General features: G+C 37.8%; 1 protein-coding gene across 2 annotated transcripts in view; it reads left to right on the top strand.

Annotated features, from left to right (window-relative positions):
• The window catches only part of LOC106881444 (uncharacterized), a 46,870-nt gene extending 23,453 nt beyond the window's left edge, over nt 1–23,417 (top strand). For both annotated transcript variants that reach the window (XM_014931832.3, XM_089350451.1), the window contains exons 2-4: nt 3,450–3,555; nt 11,861–12,017; nt 22,160–23,417. In XM_014931832.3, the coding sequence (XP_014787318.1) occupies nt 3,450–3,555; nt 11,861–12,017; nt 22,160–22,309 (413 nt within the window). In that variant the 3' untranslated portion in view covers nt 22,310–23,417. The remainder of the gene's footprint in view (nt 1–3,449; nt 3,556–11,860; nt 12,018–22,159) is intronic.
• The last annotated feature ends 489 nt before the right edge of the window (nt 23,418–23,906 follow it).

Genomic DNA, 23,906 nt, shown 5'->3' with positions numbered 1-23,906 from the left:
CCAGCATCACCATTTTCATTGGTAACACCATCAACAACTGAATTATTTACTGCTGTGTGTGGATTTTTTTTTTCCACTAAGATACTGAACAGCATAACCTTTTCTCCTGTTTAGTCTGTGATGAAGGACAATGACCTTTTGTAATCTTCTTCAGACTGGTGAGATTGGTGCTGTTGATTTGGGTCATGCTTGTATTGAAAACATTAGCTAATAAAAGAAGTGAGAAAAAAAAAAAGGACCAACTGCATGGTTGCTCAACCTACTAGAAATAGCAACTAAGTTTTAAAAGAAAAATGGACTCGTTGGACAATGTCCTAGATATACAAAAAAGACGGGATGGTCATAACTGGACTGCTTTTGATTATCAGCCTGCTCAATCAAGGCTAAGATGAAACTAAAGAATAATATGATAATATGGACCAGAAGGGATTTCTTAGGGTTGCAAATTTGGGAAGAAAGGGTTGAGCCGAGTCTTCAGTGCGTTTAGATGGTGGTTAGGAAAACAGCATGACTATCGGGCAGGCTTTGACTCAGGTTGTTTTCAGCCTGCTAGTTAGTTCAGTGGAACAGAAACACTGGGAAAACATTTTGCTCACAGCACACTATCATCATCATCATCATCATCATCATCATTATTTAATGTCTGTTTTCCATGCTGGCATGATTTTGACGGTCTGTCCAAAAGCTGGGGAGCTGCATCAGGTTCCAATCTCATTTGTCCTGGTTTGATGCCCTTCCTAATGCCAACCACTCCAAGAGTGTAGTGAGTAACATTTACATGACACCAGCATTGGCCACAGCTACGATCTCACTTGGCTTGACCGCCAAAGGTCTTGGTCACCTGTCACTGCCCAGGAATTGAAACCATAATCTTAGTCATGAGTACAACACCCTAACCACAAGGCCACACATCTTCACTAAATATGTAACAGTGTGACGTATTGGCTTTCCATGTTCTCAGTTTAAATCCTCTAATGCTGGCATTGACTCTCATCCTTCTATCTGGGAGGTGTTGAGAAAGTAGCAATTATTCAGTTCAGTTAACTATCCCCTTTCTACCTGATTCAACTAACTATCCCTTCCTCATTATTGGTAGCTTTGTATCAAATTAAAAATTCATTATTCATGCTTTTGTGTTGTTGAGGTTGGATCTTCAGATTTCACCTGTCATATTCCTTGTATTGACATCCATTAATTCTTTGATTTCCTGAGTTTCTGTCATGGCTTGATGAATAAGTGTCACTACCTTTAATTTAGATCAATGGTTCTCAACCATTTCTTATCAATGGACCCCTTTGATTACTATTTGTATTCTGATGGGTCCCTATGGTCAGTCAGTGTTTAAAAACTAGTTTTGTAGATACTTCTTTCAAAATTCCTATTTTGTTATTCACACATACCCTTGTGTAGGCCGAACTATGTAAAACAGCAGAGAAAAGAATATAGCTGTTTCTTGCAATAACTACATCTAAAACAAAATTTTATCAAGGACCCAGTCTTTTATTTTGCTTATGTGAACCCCTCAAATCTTATAAGGACCCCAAGGGGTCATATAGACCCCAGATGAAAACCACTAGTTTAGAAGTAAAGGTCCTTAGTTTGAATCCCAGCCAGTATTGTGTGTACATCAAGGAATAAAACATCTGATGATGATAATAGGTAAGAAATATAGTGGGGATGTAAATAGTAAATGTTTTGTCTGTCAAGTTGAGGTTAATAGTCCAAAAAATTATAATCTTATTAACAATAAACAAGCATTTGGTTAATCTTCCTGTTAGGTTTGGTCATGCATATTGACAAGGTAACGAGATTTCTGTGCCTGTTTGAATATGATAATATTGCTGGTGAGATGCATCAATTGTTTCAACGAATTAACAGTTAAAGTATAAAAGAGTATTGCAATTTGTTTGAAGCATTGCAGTGTGTAAATATATTTTGAAGAAGACCTTTAGGCAATGAGAACAAAGTCAAGACATTGTATTACCATATATAGGTTGCTTAATGTGTCTTAGGCACATGGCTCAGTGATTAGAGCATTGGGTTTTCAATCATGAGGTAGTGAGTTGGGCTGTGTGTTGTGTTCTTGAGCAAGACATTCTATTTCCTGTTGCTCCAGTCCACTCAGCTGCAGAAATGAGTGCAGCGTCACTGGTGCCAAGCTGTATCAGCCTTTGCCTTTCCCTTGGATAACACTGGTGGTGTGGAGAGTGGAGGCTGGTATGCATGGGCAACTGCTGGTCTTCCATAAACAACCTTGCCTGGACTTGTTCCTCAAAGGGTAACCTTTTAGGTGCAATCCCATGGTCCTTCATGACTGAAGGGGGTCTTTTTAATGCTTCTTTTATATTGTAGGAAAGCTTCATCATCATCATCATCTAACCCTTTAACCTTGAGATTATTCTTTCAAATGTAATGCTTATTTATTCACATTGTTTTGAATTTGTTGTGCATTATCTTGTAGCTTCAAGATTTTGACGATGTATTTGTTTATTTTTTAAATGTCATTGTAGGGTATGTGAAAGATGTCAAATTTGGCCATTTTGAGTATAAAACAAGTAGAATATTTGTGCCAGAGATAGCCAGTTTACATACTAAAGGGTTAATGCACATGTTTCTTGCTGGCATGGGTTGGATGGTTTGACAGGATCCAATGTGTCCAAGGACTGCATCATGTTCCAATGTCTGTTTTGGTATGAATGTTACCCTAGATGCCCTACCTCACATCAACCACTTTACAGCATGGGCTGAATGGGTTTTTTTTTCATACCACCTGCACTATTGAGGTTGCCATGGGGTAGGGGAATGAGGGAAAAAATGAACAGTAGGAGCTACAAGAGATAGATAATGGCAATAAGGTGCTTGGGTGGCTCCTCAAGGTGAGTTGAAGAATCAGTTTGTAAGATAGTTTAGGAAGGAGAATGAGGTGGTGGGGGTAGACTGCCAAAATTGGTAGGGTTGAAGGGTGGCAAGCAAGGAACCATGAGTTGGTGAAGATAGAGGGATGCAAAGGAGTTGGGGTCAGGATGCAACAAAAGCAGTAAAGATGATATTGCAAGAAAGAGATGACCTGGTTAGGTCGTCTGCAGGAGCTGGGGCTGGGGTGTGGAAATCGAATGTAAAATAGAAAAATAATCCAAGAGTTTGGAGAAAAAGTATTATTATTGGCAGGCTGAAATATAAAAGAAGTATTAAACAAACTATGGAGGATGATTCAATATCTTGTCTGTGCTCTTATTTATTCGCATCACCTTACATATTGTGTCTAACTTCTAACCTGCGTTACTTAAAGGTCAGCTTAGAAATATTTATATCAGTTAAAATGTAACTACATTTGTATTCATCCACTACCAAGTCAGCATGAATATTCTTTTTAAAAATGTACTATCAAATTAGTATTTCTGATTTTCGTTGTTATTGACTGTTTCTCTGTTTTTTACTCATTTTTTTAGATAAATCATTCCTGCCAACAAGTTTAATCTACAACAGAAAAGTATCTTGTGGTAACATGACTCCAGGTGTATATACTTCCAGAACATGGACATGTTCAAACATTAGGTAAGTTGGTGTTCAGTCATTTGTTTTTAAAAATATATTTTCAGGTGCAGGAGTGGCTGTGTGGTAAGAAGCTTGCTTCCCAACCACATGGTTCCAGGTTCAGTCCCACTCCGTTGCATCTTGGGCAAGTGTCTTCTGCTATAGCCTTGGGCCGACCAAAGCCTTGTGAGTGAATTTGGGAGATGGAAACTGAAAGAAGCTCATTATATATATATATATATATATATATATATATATATATATATATATATATATGAGAGAGAGAGAGAGACACGTGTGTGTATGTATATATTTGTGTGTCTGTGTTTGTCCCTACCACCATCACTTGATAACCGATGTTGGTGTGTTTACATCCCTGTAACTTAGTGGTTTGGCAATAGAGACTGATAGAATAAGTCCTGGGGTCGATTTGTTTGAGTAAAGGTGATGCTCCAGCATGGCCACAGTCAAATGACTGAAACAAGTAAAAGAAAAAAGAGTAGCTACTGAAAGAAGGATACAATTCAACAAACTGCATAAGCATCTTGAAAGTTCCTTATTCCTATGTCTCCTCTTTCTCTCTCTCTCTCTCTCTCTCTCTCTTTCATCATCATCATCATCATTAGTTAATGTCTGTTTTCCATGCTGGCATGGATTGGATTGTTTGACAGGAGTTGACCAGCTTGTTAGCAGCATCAGGTTCCAATTGTCTGTTTTGGCATGGTTTTTTATGGGTGGATGCCCTTCCTAATGCCAACCACTTTACAGAGTGTACTGGATGCTTTTTACATGGCACCAGCATAGGTGATTTTTACATGGATGCTTGGCTTTCCAGAAAAAAATTCTACCATATATAAAGCATATACTTCAAGCCCTCTGGTTATATTTCTGTTGAAATACACTGCTTTTATTTCAAATAATTTTGAAAATAATGAAAAATTTCATAAGATGACTGTCATTATTAAACTGGTGTTTGGAGCCTAAATTAGCATGAAGCTTTGATGGAAAATCATTTTAAAACAGGAAGTTTGTATCATAAAACCAAGGGTGGTCTCAGGTGGGCTGGTATCAAGAGGATTAAACAATATTATAAATTTTCAGATTATTAACTACATCTTTAGAGAATATTGCTACCACTATCATTTTACTAACCCATTACTGTTACACTTAAGTGAACATACACATACACACAGATAATTTCTAAATAGTGATAATTTGTAGCATGTGTATAAATAATAAAATATTTTTGCAGCACTTTTCTCATCTCTGAATGAAATATCCATAATGCCACAGTAGAAGTTCACATACAAAATATATATTTTCTACATATATTATACAGACATGTATTTCAGCCAATGTTGCTCTTAAAAATATGCTAATTTCCTACACATATCATCATTTAAAGTCCGTTGTCCATGCTCTCATGGATTGGACAGTTTGACCAGGGCTGGAAAGCTGCACCAGACTCCAGTCTGATTTGACATGGTTTTCTACAGCTGGATGCCCTTCCTAATGCCAACCAATGGGTGCTTTTATTTGCCATTTGCGTGACACTGGTCTTTGTCACAACTGGCTTTGCAGTTACATGACTTTGAATTCAGTTCTGTTGCACAGTACTTTAGTTGTGTAGCTTCTGTGATACCATTGGGTGGACCAAAGCTTTGTGAGTGAAATTTGGTTATCATATGGAAACCTGTTAGAGGAATCATTCCTGTCCTTAGGTGATAGACTTAATTTGTTAACTGGCCCTTGAATGCTTTTTGTTGGTGCCATTCTGCTGCAAGCATTTGGTCCAGACCTCTTTGGCTTGACAATAACTTCCTCTCTCTAGTTACAGAGGCTCTCAACAAGATCATTGGCACTGCTCTTCTTCGCGTCCGAACCACTGTAAGAGTCTTACTTTGTATGTCTCTAGGACAGTGCTCCACAACTGTTATGTCAGGGCACACTGGTGTGCCTGAAGACAATGCTAGGCATGCCACAGTGTAACCCGAATATAATTTTTTCCCCCATACTCTTAATATATACTTTTAGTTCAGGTGTGCCACCGAATTTTGAAAAGAATATAAGTGTACCACAAGAGAAAAAAGGCTGCTCCAGAAGAACTTTTCTTTGATGATATTGGTTTAATATATAATACTTGAGACATTGAGGTCCAGGAATTTGTTTTAACTCTTTTGGTAAAAACCCATCTGACACCAATATTGGCTCTAAAATATAAAATCTCATTTTTTGTGAAAACCTTCTGATAGCCCACATGTTTAAGACTATCCCTGATTCTGTAATATAAACCTTCCTATGTTTAAGTGATCTAAAAACCTTCTATTGAAATTTCGTGTTGACTTATGTTCCAAATACTAGTTTAACAATGACAAAAATTATTTCACTAACTTTTTCGTTATTTCCAAAAACTGGAACAAATGCAGTGTTTCAAATAACTGGAACAAATGCAGTGTTTCAAACGAAATATGGTAACAAAGGGGTGAATAATGCTTTAAAGCCAATTAATACTTGATTATTTTATTAAACCTCTCGGAATTCTTGGTTTATTAAAAAATTAATTGAAGTATAGTATAGTTCATTGAAATTATGGCTACGAAAGGATTAATCGGCATAGCAACCCACCCCCACCCCCACCCCACTTCTCTCTGTCTCTCTTCCCTCCCTCTCTGTTGACCTGCTCAAGCATTAACAACTTTGATCTAGTAGAACTACAGCAACAGTCATTGTTTAAGCCCCAGGTCATCTCTGATCTAGCAAATCCAGAGTGGCAGTTTAAGTTAGCCTTTGTTAGGTTTTTTCATTGTTTGCAAATAACACATGTTGCTAAATCAGTATTCACAGCTTTGCAAGATGTGAATATCTCCTTTGTGTCAAGAAACTTTTAAAGATCAATGCTTGCCTTTGGATTTATGACAATAAGTCAGATGAAAGACAAATCTTTATTTTGGACATTCACATATTATCTGGTGCTTGTTTTCAATAAGTAATTGGGGGCACATGTGCAATAGTGTTTTGCTTGTCATTCTTTACATCTATTTATTAAGGCTAGTGTGAGTGTCATGGTATTTCATTTTGTAAGTGATGTTTTATAGTCAGGTGCCCTTGCTACCTGTTATAATTCATGCTAACAATTAAGTTTTTACCTATTTCTTTGAACTGCTAGAAAACGCAACCAAATCTAATAATCTACCATCTACTCATATAAGCACACATCGCAAAGGAAGGGAGAGTTTCCAAAACAACTTAGGAATGGATTTGTTGAAAAAGTTGCTACAATGAAATGGTGAATGTAGAAGACTGCTTCAAGGATCCTAGCTATGACTTTAGCTTCTCCATTCGTTAGAATCTAAATTCAAAGTAATGGTGTACTAAGACAATTAAGAGGCACTGATATAATACTTATCACTTTCGCTGAATTTTTGTCTTACTTGATTTGGACTCTTCACTACAGCCTAATGAAATGCTTGTTAATTTTTACTTACAAGGGTGATTCGTTTTCTATCTCGTAGTACTATTTTCAGCAAGGTGAACCATATTTAAAATTTCAAGGCCTTTAGCCAGGGACAGGATGTGGTATCCTGTTGACTAACAGAACATGAACTACTGACCTACGGATAGTTGTCCAGTGTCTTTAAGTTGGAGCAAACAGAGTTATGTGCCTTGTTCAGTGGTACAATGTAATGGCTTGAAGATTTTAATTCTAAATATGCAACAAGATGTCTATTGTTTATTCAAACTCAACATCATGGCTAGCTGTTCAGCCTTTTTTCTTTCTTTTTTTTTTTTTTTTTAAATTTTCTACACATCCTGCTCTAGTTTACCAACAACTTTTCCTTCAGATTTTGATTTGGTTATAAAATAAAATAAAGATTATTTAATATAGTTTCTTACCTTCCAAATGTGGCCGATACCAGTACCCCTGACTGGCTCCCGTGCCAGTGGCACACAAAAAGCATGCACTACACTCTCGGAGTGGTTGGCTTTAGGAAGGGCATCTAGCTGTAGAAACATTGCCAGATCAGATTGGAGCCTGGTGCGGCCTCCGGGCTTGCCAGTCTCCAGTCAAACTGTCCAACCCATGCCAGCATGGAAAACGGATGTTAAACGATAATGATGATGATGATAAGGATGATGATAATGATTTATTTATTTTGTGAGAGGAATATGTGGTCTTTCTGCTGTGCAGTTCTGAGATGAAATTGAAATCAATTTAAATGATTTATATTGCTAAAAACCTACCATATTTGATGGCATATAAGATGCACCTTTAAAAAAATAAAAGTTTTAAAAAATCCCCCCCAGGTTCTATATGTGATGTTGGGTCTCCTATAGATTGATTGTATATTTTTCCCAAGCATACAAACCACTGGTGCTACATAAAAAGAACCTGTGTCAAAGCCACATATAGAGTACCCATGCTGGTGCCATGTAAAGAGCACCTAATACACTGCAGCATTCAGTTATATGGATATAAACAAACTAACACAGGTTTTCAAGCAATGGGAAGAGGGAACAAACATACACAAAAATACACAGATATATGATGGGCTTCCACAGTTTCTTATTTCTTTATTGACCACAAGGGGCTAAACATAGAGGGGACAAACAAGGACAGGCAAAGGGATTAAGTCGATTATATCGAACCCAGTGCGTAACTGATACTTATTTAATTGACCCTAAAAGGCAGAATTTGAACTCAGAACGTAGCGGGAGATGAAATACCGCTCAGAATTTTGCCTGGCGTTCTAACGTTTCTGCCAGCTCGCCGCCTTGAAACGGCTTCCACAGTTTCTGCCAACTAAATTCACTTACAAGGTATTTGTTGCAATCCTGACCTGCTTCCAAGTAAAGTAATAGTTCCCCTTGGTGATGATGATGATGAAATGAGGAGTGTCTCATATACCCATGTGTCTTTTATGCCATCAACTACTTTAATTGCCATAATCCATAATAGGAATAATCTATTAACATTACTTTGTGACAAATACTTGAATTTAACTCTGCAGTGGTTGTTTTGAAAATCCTATAAAAACACTGATAATCTTGTGACTTAGCAATCAGCTTAGTGAAGTAAAAAAACCGAAGTGTGTAACAAACACTGTTTGTCAACCAGACACCATTTTCTGTCTTTGATATAGGAATCCCTCTTCCTTTTAATGCTCACTTTTCCAGGCTTGCATGGAGTTTACTGTGGCAAATTTTCTACAGCTGGATGCTTGTTCTGTTGGTGGCCCTTACCTGTTTCCAAGCAAAAATAATAGTTTTCCTTGGCCAGGCCAGACATGCTTTTTTGCAGAATATTGGAAATGAAGGATGCTCATCTACAACAATCGGGCAATGTTAAGAGAAGAACACACATGCATGCATGTGTGCGCGCGCATGCATGCACTCGCACACACACACACACACACACACACACACTTCACTTAGAAGCAGGTCAGGATTGCAACAAATGCTTCATAAGTGAATTTAGTTGGCAGAAACTGTGGAAACCCATCATATATCTATTGTGTGTGTGTGTTTGTCCCCACCACCGCTTGACAACCATTGTTGGTGTGTTTACATACCCATAACTTAGTAGTTCAGCAAATGAGGCTGATAGAATAAGTACCAGGCTTAAAAGAAGAAAGAAGAAAAGTTACAGGAGACAGTGATGTGGTAGTCATGATTGGAATGCCTTGATCATAGGCCCACTTGATCGTTGCTCACTGCCCATTCTCCTTGTGGCCTGTTAATGATGCCCAAAGGAGTTTTCTGTATATTTATTTGGTTGTTACTTTCCTTCTCTTTTATTACTAATCAAGGGGTTATCAATTATACTTTGTTCTTAACCTATCCCCCCTCATATTTCTTTTGCCTTCGAAAAAGTGAGGCTGGGTGATATAGGAAAAACAACAAATTATGAGAAAGTGTGAGAAAGAAAAAAAAAAAAAGACAGTGTGGGAGAATAAAGCAGAATTGGGGAGGAGTTAAAACAACTGTGAATAATATTTTTTCACTTTCTCACAATGTCTTTAATTCAGATCTGGGACATGTATATATAAGCATATAAATATTGCAGAAAGTGAAACAGTATACAGTAATGCCTTCATTATTGGCAAGCGTTTCTTTTCTTATTTCATTTGTGTACAATAGAGCCTTGTGTTTGTTATTGTTGTTTAGTATCTTTGGAACTACTGACTTTTTGTAGTGTGAAGCAGTTTTTGGAGACTGTAATTGCTTGACTTTATGTTTTATTAGTTCATGAACAGTTCTATGAAGGAATTAATGTCAACAGTTTTTTTATTTTCTGAAAGATTTCATGTCTTTGTTTTTGATTATTTTGTTTTAAAATTACTTTGTTGGATAGAAAAACTTTTGGAAAATAATACATTTATCTCTATATTCACTTGAGTTTATTACTTTCATGTACATATCAAATGAACTTGCAGAATCGCCATTCAAGAGCTTGTGATGTAGTTGTACTCCGTGTTAATCTTTGGCACAGCCATATCTGACACAAATGTTCTGCCTGTTTTACTTTAAAACTAACCTAACCTGGTCTCTTATATCTGCCCTTCAATGTCATTCCACAAGTAAGCAATCATGTCATTGAAATTTTGAAGCTATGAAATGTATGCATTATTATTATTATTATTATTATTATTACTGCTACCCGGTATGGGCCCCTATCCAGGGTTACGGAAAGGAGACAACCTTCAAAGAAATCCGGAGTGGAGCCCCGTAGGCGGTTTAGTGTTCAACTCGACACTCTTCTGGCAGCTCCTGCAACCAAGCTGATGCCAAACGTAATGCTCTGCACTCCTTTGGTCTATGTCTGCAAGGTCGAGAGAGGAATCCTGACGATTGGGCTACCCAGGATTTTCTTAAATCTAGCCCAGGCCTGCATAAAACTGGAGAGGACATGAAGTGTAAAAACCAGACTGGATTAGTTTATGCGAAACTCCATTGTCTCCCGAAACAAAAGGATGCCAACAACATTATTATTATTATTATTTCAAAACTGTATGAATAAGTAAGCATTGCATTCGACAGAGTAATCTGAATGCTAAAGGCTTAAATCATGAATGAAAACTTACTTCAAAATTTAACTTATGTTAAACATTTGTAAAACTGTTATATTTTGGGACGGTCATTTAAAAAGATTTTTGCCAAATAAACAAACACTATATATTCGTTCTTCACTCATTTATTACCGTTCTTATTTTAACTGATGTCCAAGAATAGAATGAGATAAGTAGAGAAGGAGGATACACAAGGATGGAAAGTGTCGCCGAAGAGGTCACAGATGTTTGACAAAAGATTTCCAGACAATGGACATCAGTTAAAATAAGAGCGGTAATAAACGACTGAAGAACGAATATATAGTGGGTGTGTTTTTGGCAACAATAACAACGACTATGCCAAAATATAACAATATTTGTTTTAATAAGAATCTTGCAATACAAATTCGTAAAACTTATTTCTTAAAATGTAGATACCTAATGCTATATCACTACATATTATAAGAGAAAGTGTAAATTATTGGAACTGTATGGATACCATAGCATTCAAATTTGATTTCCATAAGAACAACACCTCTTAACCATATGGCATAATAAAGTTATGGCATATAAGATGCACTTTTTTCTATGTAAAAAAAAAAAAAAAATATCTTAAAAAGTCTCTCTGGATCCTATATGTGAAGTTGACAAGGTCATAGGATTTGATAAAGATTTTTCTGGCTTAGAAGACGATTAAATTTTTTGTTAATATGTTTTGGTTTATGTTCAACTGTAGTGGAAACTTGCTTTTTATATAAAATGTATTCCTGTATGTTACTGTAATCATGGCAGATGTTTCCTCTATTGTGATTTCTTACTTCATGATTAGCTGTACTGCTAACTTAGTTTTTCATATACAGTAATGTTTTCTGCTATAGCTAAGGAACTTTTGTAATGTACTGCTAGATTGCTTTAGATATTGGTTTCAAATTTTGGCTCAAGGCCAGCAGTTTTAGGGACTGGGTAAGTCAATTAAATTGACTCCAGTGCTCAACTGGTACTTAGTTTATCAACCCCAAAAGGATGAAAGACAAAGCTGACCTTGGCAGATTTTGAACTCAGAAGGTAAAGACAGTTGAAATACCACTAAGCATTTTGCCTGGCATGCTAATAATTCTGCCAGCTTGTTGCCTTGATTGTTTTAAATATTACATGCTTTAATTCACTAAACATTTTTTTCTCCTTAAATATGCACTGCTGAAATTGGGATGTATCTAATATGCCTATGTGTCTTTTATATTATCAAATATTGTTTCATAAAATATCCTATTTTATTTCAGAGTTGATGGTCGAAAAATTGCATTTGGACATTATCCAGTAAAGTCACCTCATGTGAAAAACCACTGTTTTGATACAAATGGTACTGATGATATTGGTGGAATCTGCTTGGGTCTCATGAAGCATGTTAATGAAAGTGCAAAGTTATGGGCAGCTTCTGTAAGTATATTTGCTTTTCATGAATGATGTCTGACTGTTTGGTTTTTTTTTGTAAGAAATCTATTTTCAACTTGATATTTTGAGAAGAAAATTGTATTGTCCACTTTTCTAATTACATACATTAGAGTTTATTGAAGCAGATTTTCTATAGCCAGATGCCCCTCTTGTTGCCAGCTCTCACTTGTGTCCAAGCAAAGTATTACAGTAGTACCTTGGTTTTTCGAACACCTCTGATTACATATAAATTGTGCTTATATATATATATATATATATATATATATATATATATATATATATATATATATATATATATATATATAGAACTGAAGGGCCTTAGAGTCAACCTAGCTAAAACCAAAATCCTAATAAGTAGGAAGGTAGATAAAACACAAACCCCTTCAGGTAGATGGCCCTGCTCAGTATGTAGAAAAGGAGTAGGTAGTAACTCTATAAGATGTACCCGGTGCAAGCTATGGACACATAAGAGGTGCAGCAACATCAAAGGCAGGTTAACTAGCAAGTTAGTTTTTGTTTGTGGCAGATGTTCAGGTGCAATAAAGACTGCAAACAAACAGGAAACAACTTCTATCTCATTCCAGGGTGAAAAACTAGAGGTAGTCGATAGCTTCCGCTATCTGGGCGACCAAGTTAGTAGTGGGGGTGGGTGCGCTGAAAGTGTAGCTGCTAGAATAAGAATAGCCTGGGCAAAGTTTAGAGAGCTCTTACCCCTGCTGGCGACAAAGGGACTCTCACTCAGAGTAAAAGGCAGACTGTATGACGCATGCGTACGAACAACCATGCTACATGGCAGTGAAACATGGGCTGTAACTGCTGAGGACATACGTAAGCTCGCAAGGAATGAAGCCAGTATGCTCCGTTGGATGTGTAATGTCAATGTGAATACCCGTCAGAGTGTAAGTATCTTGAGAGAAAAGCTGAACATTAGAAGCATCAGTTGTGGCGTGCAAGAGAGACGATTGCGCTGGTATGGACATGTGGTGAGAATGGAGGAGGATAGCTGCGTGAAAAAGTGCCACACCCTAACAGTTGAGGGAACCCGTGGAAGAGGTAGGCCCAGGAAGACCTGGGCTGAGGTGGTGAGGCAAGACCTTCGTACATTGGGCCTCACCGAGGCGATGACTATGGACCGAGACCTTTGGAAATGGGCTGTGCGTGAGAAGACCCGGCAAGCCAAGTAAGATCGTTGCCAGTGCCCCTGGACTGGTTCTTGTGCGGGTGGCACATGAGATGCACCATTTTGAGCGTGGCCGTTGCCAGTACCGCCTGACTGGCTCCTGTAGGATTTTCGAGCGAGATCGTTGCCAGTGCCCCTGGACTGGCTTGTGCGGGTGGCACATAAAAGACACCATTTCGAGCGTGGCCGTTTTCGTGCGGGTGACACGTAAAAGCACCCACTACACTCTCTGAGTGGTTGGCGTTAGGAAGGGCATCCAGCTGTAGAAACTCTGCCAAATCAGACTGGAGCCTGGTGTTGCCATCCGGTTTCACCAGTCCTCAGTCAAATCGTCCAACCCATGCTAGCATGGAAAGCGGACGTTAAACGATGATGATGATGATGATGATATATATAGCACAATTTATTCGTGATCAGAGGTGTTTGAAAACCAAGGTACTACTGTATTTCCTCATGACCAAACATGTTTTCACGGAAGATTGGAAGTGAGTAGCACTGCTTGTATGATGGTGATACTCGTTTACAACTATAACATGATGTCTAGGCAAGGAGGCACCCACACACATGCATACACACAGTGAACTTCTTTCAGTTTCTGTTTAGCAAACCTACTCAAAAGGTTTTGGTTGGTTTAGGTATATAGTAGAAGACACCTACCTATGGAGCCATTTAGTGGGACCAAACTGGAGACCACTTGGTTGGAAAGGGAACTTCTTAATCACACAGCTGGCACCTTCAACTGTTTGAATTTGATTTTGATTTCAAATGTGTTTATATCTTGGTTCCATATTTGATGAATTAAATTGTCTGTTTACATATCACTTAAATTATTTATACATTAAAAGCAACTTTTGAAGTACAGAGCCAGTGGGGGAGCATTTACGTTAGATAATATAGTCCATGATACCTCTAGGTGTCATTCATTTCCAATAGTGAAGGCACATTCCTCATTGGTTAGAGTGTCAGGCTCACAATCATGAGGTAGTGAGTTCGATTCCCGGGCTAAGCTGTGTGTTGTGCTTTTGAGCAAGGCACTTTATATCATGTTGCTCCAGTTCACTCAGCTGTAAGAATGAGTTGCGATGTCACTGGTGCCAAGCTGTATTGGCCCCTTTGCCTTTCCCTTGGACAATATTGGTAGCATGGAGAAGGGGAGACTATTGGTCTTCCATAAACAACCTTGCTCGGACTTGACCAGGGGATGTGGTGTTTACCCTGATGTCTCTAGAACATACAGGATGGCCACAGCTGGAATGTGAAGACATGTAGCCTAGTGGGTAGTGTATTGCACTCCCTAGATCAGCCAGTGTATTATGTTCTGGAGAAAAAACACTTCATTTCATATGGAAACATGTGTAAATGACCTTATGAGTCTTAGTACTTGAGATGGACTTTACTTACGCAGGTGGGATACCTTTAATTACAGCTCTGCACAATCTGATTTTACTTGAGGCTAAACAATTTCCATTGTTGCCCATTTTGTGTTAATCTCTTTATGTATATAGGTGCAGATGTGACTGAGGTTAAGAAGCTTACATTATAGTTATGTGGTCTGGGCTTTGGGCCAGTTGTGTAACAACTTGGGCAAGTATCCTCTGCTATAGCTTGAAATAGTCTTGTAAGTGAAATTTGGTAGATGGAAATACAAATCTGCTAGACTCTGTCATGGAAGGTTGTCTGAATTTGGGATTCCCTTTGGATGTTCTTCCTTATTTAAAATATGTGGTACCACTTGTGTCATTGCATTTAATCCTCTCATTAGGCTTGTTGCAACATTAGAATAATCTCTGTCAGTCTTCCTAAATTTGAAATGGTCTTCCAAATTCTTCATTGTTCAAATTCTGATAAAATACCAAGTGCACTAAACGTGTGCTATTAGTCTAAAATTAGTGGCTGATGTAGTGTGATGTGCCTATTATTAGACTGATTATTAGATTATTATGTCACTCATAAATGTCTGGTTGGCATGCTTTTTGACTTTAATTTCTTTTTATATAGACCTCATACATGAAGTAGGGGATTCTTCCTCAATAATTTGCTTTAAAGCATCACAATACCAACATTTCCAAACATGGGTTTTGTTGTCATTTATCAAAAGTGAATCTTTGCTATTTTCCTCAGGCCAGACGAAATAAATCATCTCAGATTTAGAACAATATTTCCTGTAATCATTTGTAGCTTCAAAATGTAAGATGAGTAGAGCTTCATAGGTTATAATACAAGTGCGGCACTACAAGTAGCCATTCATCAGAATATGTTTGTTTGAAATGATATACATCTACTTCTGTTTGGCCAGGCGATCATTGTTATCATCTTACCACTGTTTACATTCTGAACACTATCAGCTTTCCACAATCATTAAGTAACTGACTTTAACATATTTTAACCATGTTACCTCTCAGTATTTCTTTTACCCTTCTGTTTCTATATTTCTTTTAAAATATACTTTGTTTCAATTAATTTTGAAAATAATGAAGTTAATGAAATAACTTTGTCTTTATTAAGCTGCTGTTTGGAACATGTTTGTAAGAAATTTTGATGGAAGGTTTTCATTTAAATCTCTAGAAGGTTGTATTGTAGAATCAAGGCTGGTTTCAGGTGGTTGGATTTAAAAAGAGTTAAACTGAATCATTGTTTCATGTCTTAAATTTCCTTATTGAAATTAGGAGTGTTACTAAATGTATTGGGTTTCTTTTTAAACCCTCTAAATATCTTTCTCTTGGAATTTGCTATTTTTGTATCTGATGGCACCTTGTGTCCTTGAGCAAGACACTTTATTTCATGTCGTTCCAGTTCACTCAGCTGGCAAAAATGAATTGTACTTGTAATTCAAAAGGGCCAGCCTTGTCACACTGAATCTCCCTGAGAACTACGTTAAGGGTACATGTGCCTGTGGAATGCTCAGCCGTTTGCTCTTTTATTTGTTTCAGTCATTTGACTGCGGCCATGCTGGAGCACCACCTTTAGTTGAACAAATCAACCCCAGGACTTATTCTTTGTAAGTCTAGTACTTATTCTAGCGGTCTCTATTGCCGAACCACTAAACTACGGGGATATAAACACACCAATATCGGTTGTCAAGTGATGGTAGTGGGGGGGGACAGACAGACACACACACACACATATATACGACGGGCTTCTTTCAGTTTCCTATTTCTTTATTGCCCACAAGGGGCTAAACATAGAGGGGACAAACAAGGACACAAAGGGATTAAGTCGATTACATTGACCCCAGTGGGTAACTGGTACTTAATTTATTGACCACAAAAGGATGAAAAGTAAAGTTGACCTTGGCGGAATTTGAACTCAGAATGTAACGGCAGACAAAATACCGCTAAGTATTTCGCCCAGCTTGCTAACGTTTCTGCCAGCTCACCGCCTTTCAGTTTCCGTCTACCAAATCCACTCACAAAGCTTTGGTCGGCCTGAGGCTATAGTAGAAGACACTCGCCCAAAGTGTCATGCAGTGGGACTGAACCTGGAACCATGTGGTTGGTAAACAAGCTATTTACCATACAGCCACTCCTGCGCCTATTCCACAAGCAAGCTATTCTGTCAATCGGGTCATTTGGAACCTTTGTTGTAATCGATGGAGCACCAGTGTGTGTGTGCAATAAATATTCATGGCTCATGCCATCTCTGTGAATGATGATGATGGGAAGGGTTTACACCTGTAAAACTCAGGTGAAATCACTGGCATAATAGTGAAAGCTGAAGCCAACTGCATTGGATGGAGTCACTGAATTGTGCATTGGTGCTGTGAACATTAGTTATTTAGTGGTAATCTACTTACTTTCTTTTACTGTGCACCGAATAACAGTATGGTAGAATGATGTAGAATATTTTGTGGGTTGGAAAGGTTAAACTCTTTTGTGACCATATTTTTTATGAACTACAGTCCTTATGTATTTCGATTGATTTTGAGAATCAGTCAAAATACATGAGATTCATAATCATTATTTCATGCTCATGCTGATATGGGCTGGACCGGCTGTCACAATTGAAGTCACTGGTTATTCAGTTTCTGTCCGAGATAAGGCAGCAGGACCATGTTTCACTCATACATTCCATTTTTAGCATGGGTTGTACATTTGGATGTCCCTCCTAATACCAACCAGTTTGCAGAGTGTACTAGGTGCATTAGATATCTTGTCTTGCTCTTGGCAAGAATAAAGAGCCTTCTCTCCCTTGATTGTCTCTGTTCAAGGCAAGATGACTGAGGGGGTGAATAGATAATAGTGATGATAAAGATAGCAAAATCGGGTGAAAATATGATAGAACAAGTATGATGATAGAAACAGTGACAGAATTCATAAAATAATTTTTTCCATTAATTAGATTTGGAACATAACAGGTTCTTACATAAAATTAGGTTTCAACTTAAATGTTAATACTTTAAAATTTGATATTTTCAGCTCATTAAAAGTAGTAGATATCCCTCTATATCACCTCATAACTCTGTCCTCAACCCAGGATGAATTTTGTAGTCTTCAGTGTACATTAATTAAAAACACTTTGCCCAAGATATTGTAAATATTGTAATTAGATTGGAAAAAAAATGTAAAACCGAGATATTTCATGTCATTCTCTTTCTTTCAATTTCTAATAGAATTCTGAAATTTCTATAAAATATAGTAAGTAGGTCCAAGCGTGGTTAATAGATGCAGGCATTGATGTGTAGTTTAGAAGCTTGTTCCTCAAGCATGTAGTTTTTGGTTGTGAGAAAACCCACTTGAGAAAAAGACCCCTCAAGCCAGGTGAAATCGTAGTTGTGGCAGATATTGGTGTCATGCAACTGGCATATAAAACACCCATTACACTTTCATAGTGGTTGGTGTTGGAAGGGCATCCAGCTGTAGAAACCATGGTAAGTCAGACTGGAGTCTGGTGCAACCCCTCAGCTTACCAGTCCTGGCCAAACCATTCAACCCATGCCAGCATGGATAATGGATGTTAAGTGATGATGTGATGGCTGTGAATGAGCACATTACTAGCATACAAGTGGTGTTCTAGTCTTCTAAGGAAAACATGTCACGCCACAGAGAAATATGACCTTGCTTGGAAACAGATAAGAGTAAGTGACAAGGAGGGCATCCAGCAATAGAAAATGTCTCAACAAGTTCTGTCTAACCCATGCAAGTATGGAAAAATGGACATTAAAATGATGATGATGAATGTCTGCTCATGAATATTAATTACACATTTTGTTGGCTATTGAATAACTGAAATTTGTTGGTTAGAATTTGATCTTGGTAATATTCATAGTCTTGTTTAACTCTTTTGAAACCAAATTGCTTGAGGCCATTCTTGGTTGTATAAATATCAGCTTCCTGTTTTAAAGTGAACTAAAGTAGAATTTCCCATCAAAACTTCATGTCAGTTATGTTCCAAACACCAGCTTAATAGCGACAGTTATTTTACTAAATTCTCCATTATTTTCAAAATCAATTGAAATGAAGTCTATGTATTTCAAGAGATACGGTAACAAAAGTGTGGAAGTCTTTGAAAGACGGTAATCTGGCAGAATTGTTAGAGCAGTGGACAAAATGTTTCACAGTATTTGTTCTCTCTTTGCTTGGAATTCAAATCCTTCATCCTTTTGTTGGGTTGATAAAAAAAAAAAAAATAACATATCGGGTACAGCTGTGAGGTAAGAAGCTTGCTTCCCAACCACATAGTTCTGGGTTCAGTCCCACTGTGTGGCACATTGGGCAAGTGTCTTCTACTATAGCCTTGCACTGACCAAATTTTTGTGAGTGGATTTGGTATATGGAAACTGAAAGAAGCCTGTCATCTAAATATATATCCATGTTTGTTGCCCACCATGTCTTGGTAATTGCTGGTGGTGTGTTTACATCCCCATAACTAGTGGTTTGGCAAAAGAGAATGATAGATTAAGTACCGGCCTTAGAAAAAAAAAAAAAAAAAAAAAAAAAAAAAGAGTACTTGGAATGATTCATTCAACTAAAATTTCCTCAAGGTGGTGCTCCCACTGCTCTTCCCTGTGGCAGCATTTTCCCTGTACAAAATTGGTGTGGAGAGGGAAATAGCTGTTCTTCCACAGATAACATTGGCCCAGTCTGCACATTGGTCTACAAATGCAGACCAGTGGTCAACTCTGATTAACAGTGGCTCCTATAAAGTATTTGAATTCACAGTTGTGAAATGTTGCTACTTGTATTACTTTAACATTTTTATATAACAACTTTAAACGTTTCATTTTGAAAGTTTTTGTTGATATACTCATTTTGTAAATTATTGGTTTCCTTAAGTTCAGATGGAGCAAAAACTGGTTTGTATTCTGTTCATGTATCTTTTGGACATTTTTACAACTAAGTTATTCAGCACATGTCTGTCTAATAGCCATCTATATAGGATATGTAATGTATACGTACTGTTGATAGGCCAGTTCTTGTGGTAATTTGTCTTGCTATGATAAAAATGCAGTCAATATCAGAGAAACAGAAATTCAAGTGTGTGCCTTTGAAAAGACCTAAAAGGGTCAAAATTCTCTCACTGGCAGCTGTGGACTTATACACAAGTAAATATGGTAAATTACAACTTTCCGTCTTCCTGATATTTGTGTTTTTAAAACAGCATGTCCATAAGAGATGATATCTGAGGACAAATACTGCAGTATAACTGGCTTATTGACTGTGTGTATACATTAAGTGGTGCAGTTGATGCCAGTGCTGCCTGACTGGCACATAAAAAAGCATCATTCAAGTGTGGCTGAAACCAGTGCCACCTCACTGGCTCCTGTGCCGGGGACATGTAAAAAGCATCCACTACGCTTTCAGAGTGGTTGGCATTAGGAAGAGCATTCAGCTGTAGAAACCTTGCCAGATCAGATTGGAACCTGGCGTAGTCTCCTGGCCTGCCAGTTTGCAGTCAAACCATCCAATCCATGTTGGCATGGAAAGCAGATGTCAAACGACAATGATGATGAAGGTGCATGGCTCGGTGGTTAGAACGTTGGGCTCACAATCATGAGGTAGTGAGTTCAATTCCCAGACTGGGCTGTGTGTTGTGTTCTTGAGCAAGACACTTTATTTCACATTAGTCCAGTTCACTCGAGTTGCAACATCACTAGTGCCAAGTTGTATTGGCTTTTGCCTTTCCCTTGGATAACATCAGTGGCATGGAGAGGGGAGGCTGTTATGCATGGGTACTGCTGGTCTTCCATAAACAACCTTGTCTGGACTTGTACCTTGGAGGGTAACTTTCTAGGTGCAATTCCATGGTCATTCATGACCAAAGGGGGTCTTAACCCTTTTACCTTTTATATATTAAGCATGGTAGATAGATGGCTACTTTAAATAAATACTCATTTACTTGTTTGTCATTTGACTGCGGCCATGCTGGAGCACTGCCTTTAGTCGAGCAAATTGACCCCAGGGCTTATTCTTTGTAAGCCTAGTACTTATTCTATCAAATCCACTCACAAGGTGTTGGTCGGCTATAGTAGAAGACACTTGCCCAAGGTGTCACGCAGTGGGACTGAACCTGGAACCATGTGGTTGGTAAGCAAGCTACTTACCACACAGCCACTCCTGTGGCTCAAATTGCATAAAATGCATGCACATATGTAACATAAACATAAAATGTATTAAATTCCACCACCACACCCCCACTAAATGTGTAGTGTGATGTAAATGATTACGTTGCAAGATCTTGTGGCTAATGAGGTTCATGTATATCTGAAAACAAGTTTTGTTGCTGTTACTCATTCAGAAAGCTTGGTGGATATCCAGTCAAGAGTAATTCCTCTTTACTAGGCCAATGCAACACTTATAAAGTTAGTTCATTTTTACTGTGCAGCTTCATTGTCATATATTTTCTAGTTTTTTTTTTTTTAGTGGATAAGCATGATTATAAGAAGGGAGTTGTGAGTATGAGTGAAGATGGACATTTTATTTTTCTCTTTCTTTCGCTCTTGGTTAGTCTGGAGGAAAGGTGGAAGATATCCGAAGATCTGGTGTGGAGGCTTGCAACGGCAGGATTCCTCTGCTTTAAGGGTACACAAGGGCTAGATGGGTGTGGTGCACCACCTTAGTTGACCATGGTATGATTTTGCACTTCAAAAAAGAAGAAAAACTAAACACCACAAGGCATCTCATCTGATGCTTTAGTTCCATTGCCCTGGATTGGTACTTTCGACCCCCCCAGAAGGATGCAAGGCAAAGTTGGCCTTGAATTTAGAATATATATATATGCTGCAAGTCCAGCACACTAACCACTCAGCCAATTTGCTACCTACCAGGATGCAACTCCACCTGGGTAAAGAAAAGAAAAAAAAAGCTGCACCCCTCTGCTGAGCAATGTTGAGCCAGTGTGGCAGAGTTGGTTCATCAAAGCAGTATGATCTCAAGCTCAAATTCACAGCCTCCACATCAGACTGTGATTGGTTTAGAGAACATGCTGAAGCCTTTGTCCTGCAGTGGACTGAACAGAGGCAATCCGATCCACTCACAAAGATACACTATCAAATATACTCGTTTACTTGTTTGTCATTTGACTGTAGCCATGCTGGAGCACCGCCTTTAGTCGAGCAAATCGACCCCAAGACTTACTCTTTGTAAGCCTAGTACTTATTCTATCGCTCTTTTGCCGAACTGCTAAGTTATGGGGACATAAACACACCAGCATCGGTTTTCAAAAGATGTTGGGGGGGACAAACACAGACATACATATGTATGACTGGCTTCTTTTCAGTTTCCGTCTACCAAATCCACTCACAAGGCTTTGGTCAGCCCGAGGTTATAGCAGAAGACACTTGCCCAAAGTGCCACGCAGTGGGACTGAACCCGGAACCATGTGGTTTGTAAGCAGGCTACTTACCACACAGCCACTCCTATGGTGAGATTTATTATAATGCGTATCTTCAATGTTTTGGCTTTCAAGTTATTTCTCAATTATGATGTTAGCTTTTTTTCTTATTTTCCAGGTGACGAATGCTACATGTGATTATACTGAGGAAGAACGAGTACTCCTCACTTTTAATGCTTCAGACAGTGAAAATCATAAATACATTTGGAAGGACCTGCCTGGAGGTTCTGGTTGGATTGAGACACTGCACTGCCTTACCTTGAATTAAGAAAAGAAAAATAAAAATCCCCCAAAACTCATCTACTCAGAAGTCTGCTTCATGCATTATTATCTCTGCATTGCTGCTGTAGCTTGTAAATGATACATCAAAACAAAATGGAACAACTGTTATGTCACATTAACTTTCCACCATTTACCCTCCATACAAACATTACTGGATTTATACATACTCTCATATATATATATATGTATCATTTGGCTGCTGTTAAGCAGGTTCATTTAATATGAACTCCAAGGTTTTCTTATTTTCTGCTGACCATTGCCATCTCACTCACATGAGATACCATTTGCAGCAGTATTATCGTAAACCTATTTCTGCTTTGCTTTCTCACCTTATTGGAATATTCCAGATAAGATCAGGTTTTTTTTTTTTTTTAAAAACGATTTTTCCTTGTGGAGATGAGTCTGGTTGCCTTCTATAATTGTTGGTTAACCAGTGATTTTTTTTTTTTTTTTTTTTAAATTTTGGAAGTCGGTCGGTGTGGAATAAATATATATATATATTGAACACTTATTTTTTAAAAGTACTAATTTGCCACCGATTTGTGTTTCCTATATGTTAAATTGTGAATATTTTTTTTCTCTGTGTGCATGTGTGTGTGTGTGAGTTTATTAACATATAAATATGGAAAATAAAAAAAGTCAGAAAAGATAATATAAAGCCTTAAGATAAAAAAAGAAAACAGAGAAAGAAAACTGACAAAAAGTACAAGATGTTTCTGATCTGATCAACTTTGGTATTTTGTTGGGAAAGCTTTCTTTTCAATCCTGCTGCAAACCAAATTGACTTTATAATTAAGCATGCCTGTCCCGATTACTCTTTCTTTTTTTTTTTTTTCCCCCCCTTTCCCCCCTATTTCATTCGGATATGTTGTCTATCCATGTAGTATTTGTAAGCTTGCTTACATCTTTTGTAAGATGTTGGCAGCAATGTTGTGTTGATTTTTCTCATGTGTTACAGAAACAAGGATAATAAAAAAAATAAAGGATAAAATGTATTTTAAATTATATTGGAAAAGGAAAAAAAAAAGTCTCAATTTTGTAAATTTTTTTTATTTGTTCTTGTTTCTTTAAATAAAATTGAAGAAAAGCTGAAATTAACAAGTGTTTTTGCTTTGTGAATGCTTGGGCTAAATTTATTAAATGACATTGTTTCTTTTCATTCTAATAAATAGTTACAAGTTAATCAATAAGCAGTGGTGAGATTGGTGTGTGTGAGGGTATGTGGCCTAGTGGTTAGAGGTGCTACGCTCTAGATTGTGGGTTCAACTCCTGGACTGGGTGGTGAATTGTGTTCTTGAGCAAAACACTTCCATCTCATGTTGATCTGCAGCTATTTCAACCTGTACAGTTATAGTGATCAAATGAAAACATTTGATCACCATAAACAAATTATCTGTGGAGGTTGCTCAGCAAGAAATTGCAGAACTGTCTTTCTCAGATTCAAGGGACTATATTAATACACACACATACATAAAAGCATAGTTGTAGCTTCCCAACAACACTGCTTTGGGTGCAGTCCTGCTGTGTGACACCTTGGACAAGTATCTTCTGTAGCCCTGTGCTGACCAAAACCTTGTGAATGG

The sequence above is a fragment of the Octopus bimaculoides genome, chromosome 4 (genome assembly GCF_046866305.1).
Source record: "Octopus bimaculoides isolate indiv1 chromosome 4, ASM4686630v1, whole genome shotgun sequence".
NCBI lineage: Eukaryota > Metazoa > Mollusca > Cephalopoda > Octopoda > Octopodidae > Octopus > Octopus bimaculoides.
This window is presented reverse-complemented; position numbering and strand designations above follow the sequence as displayed.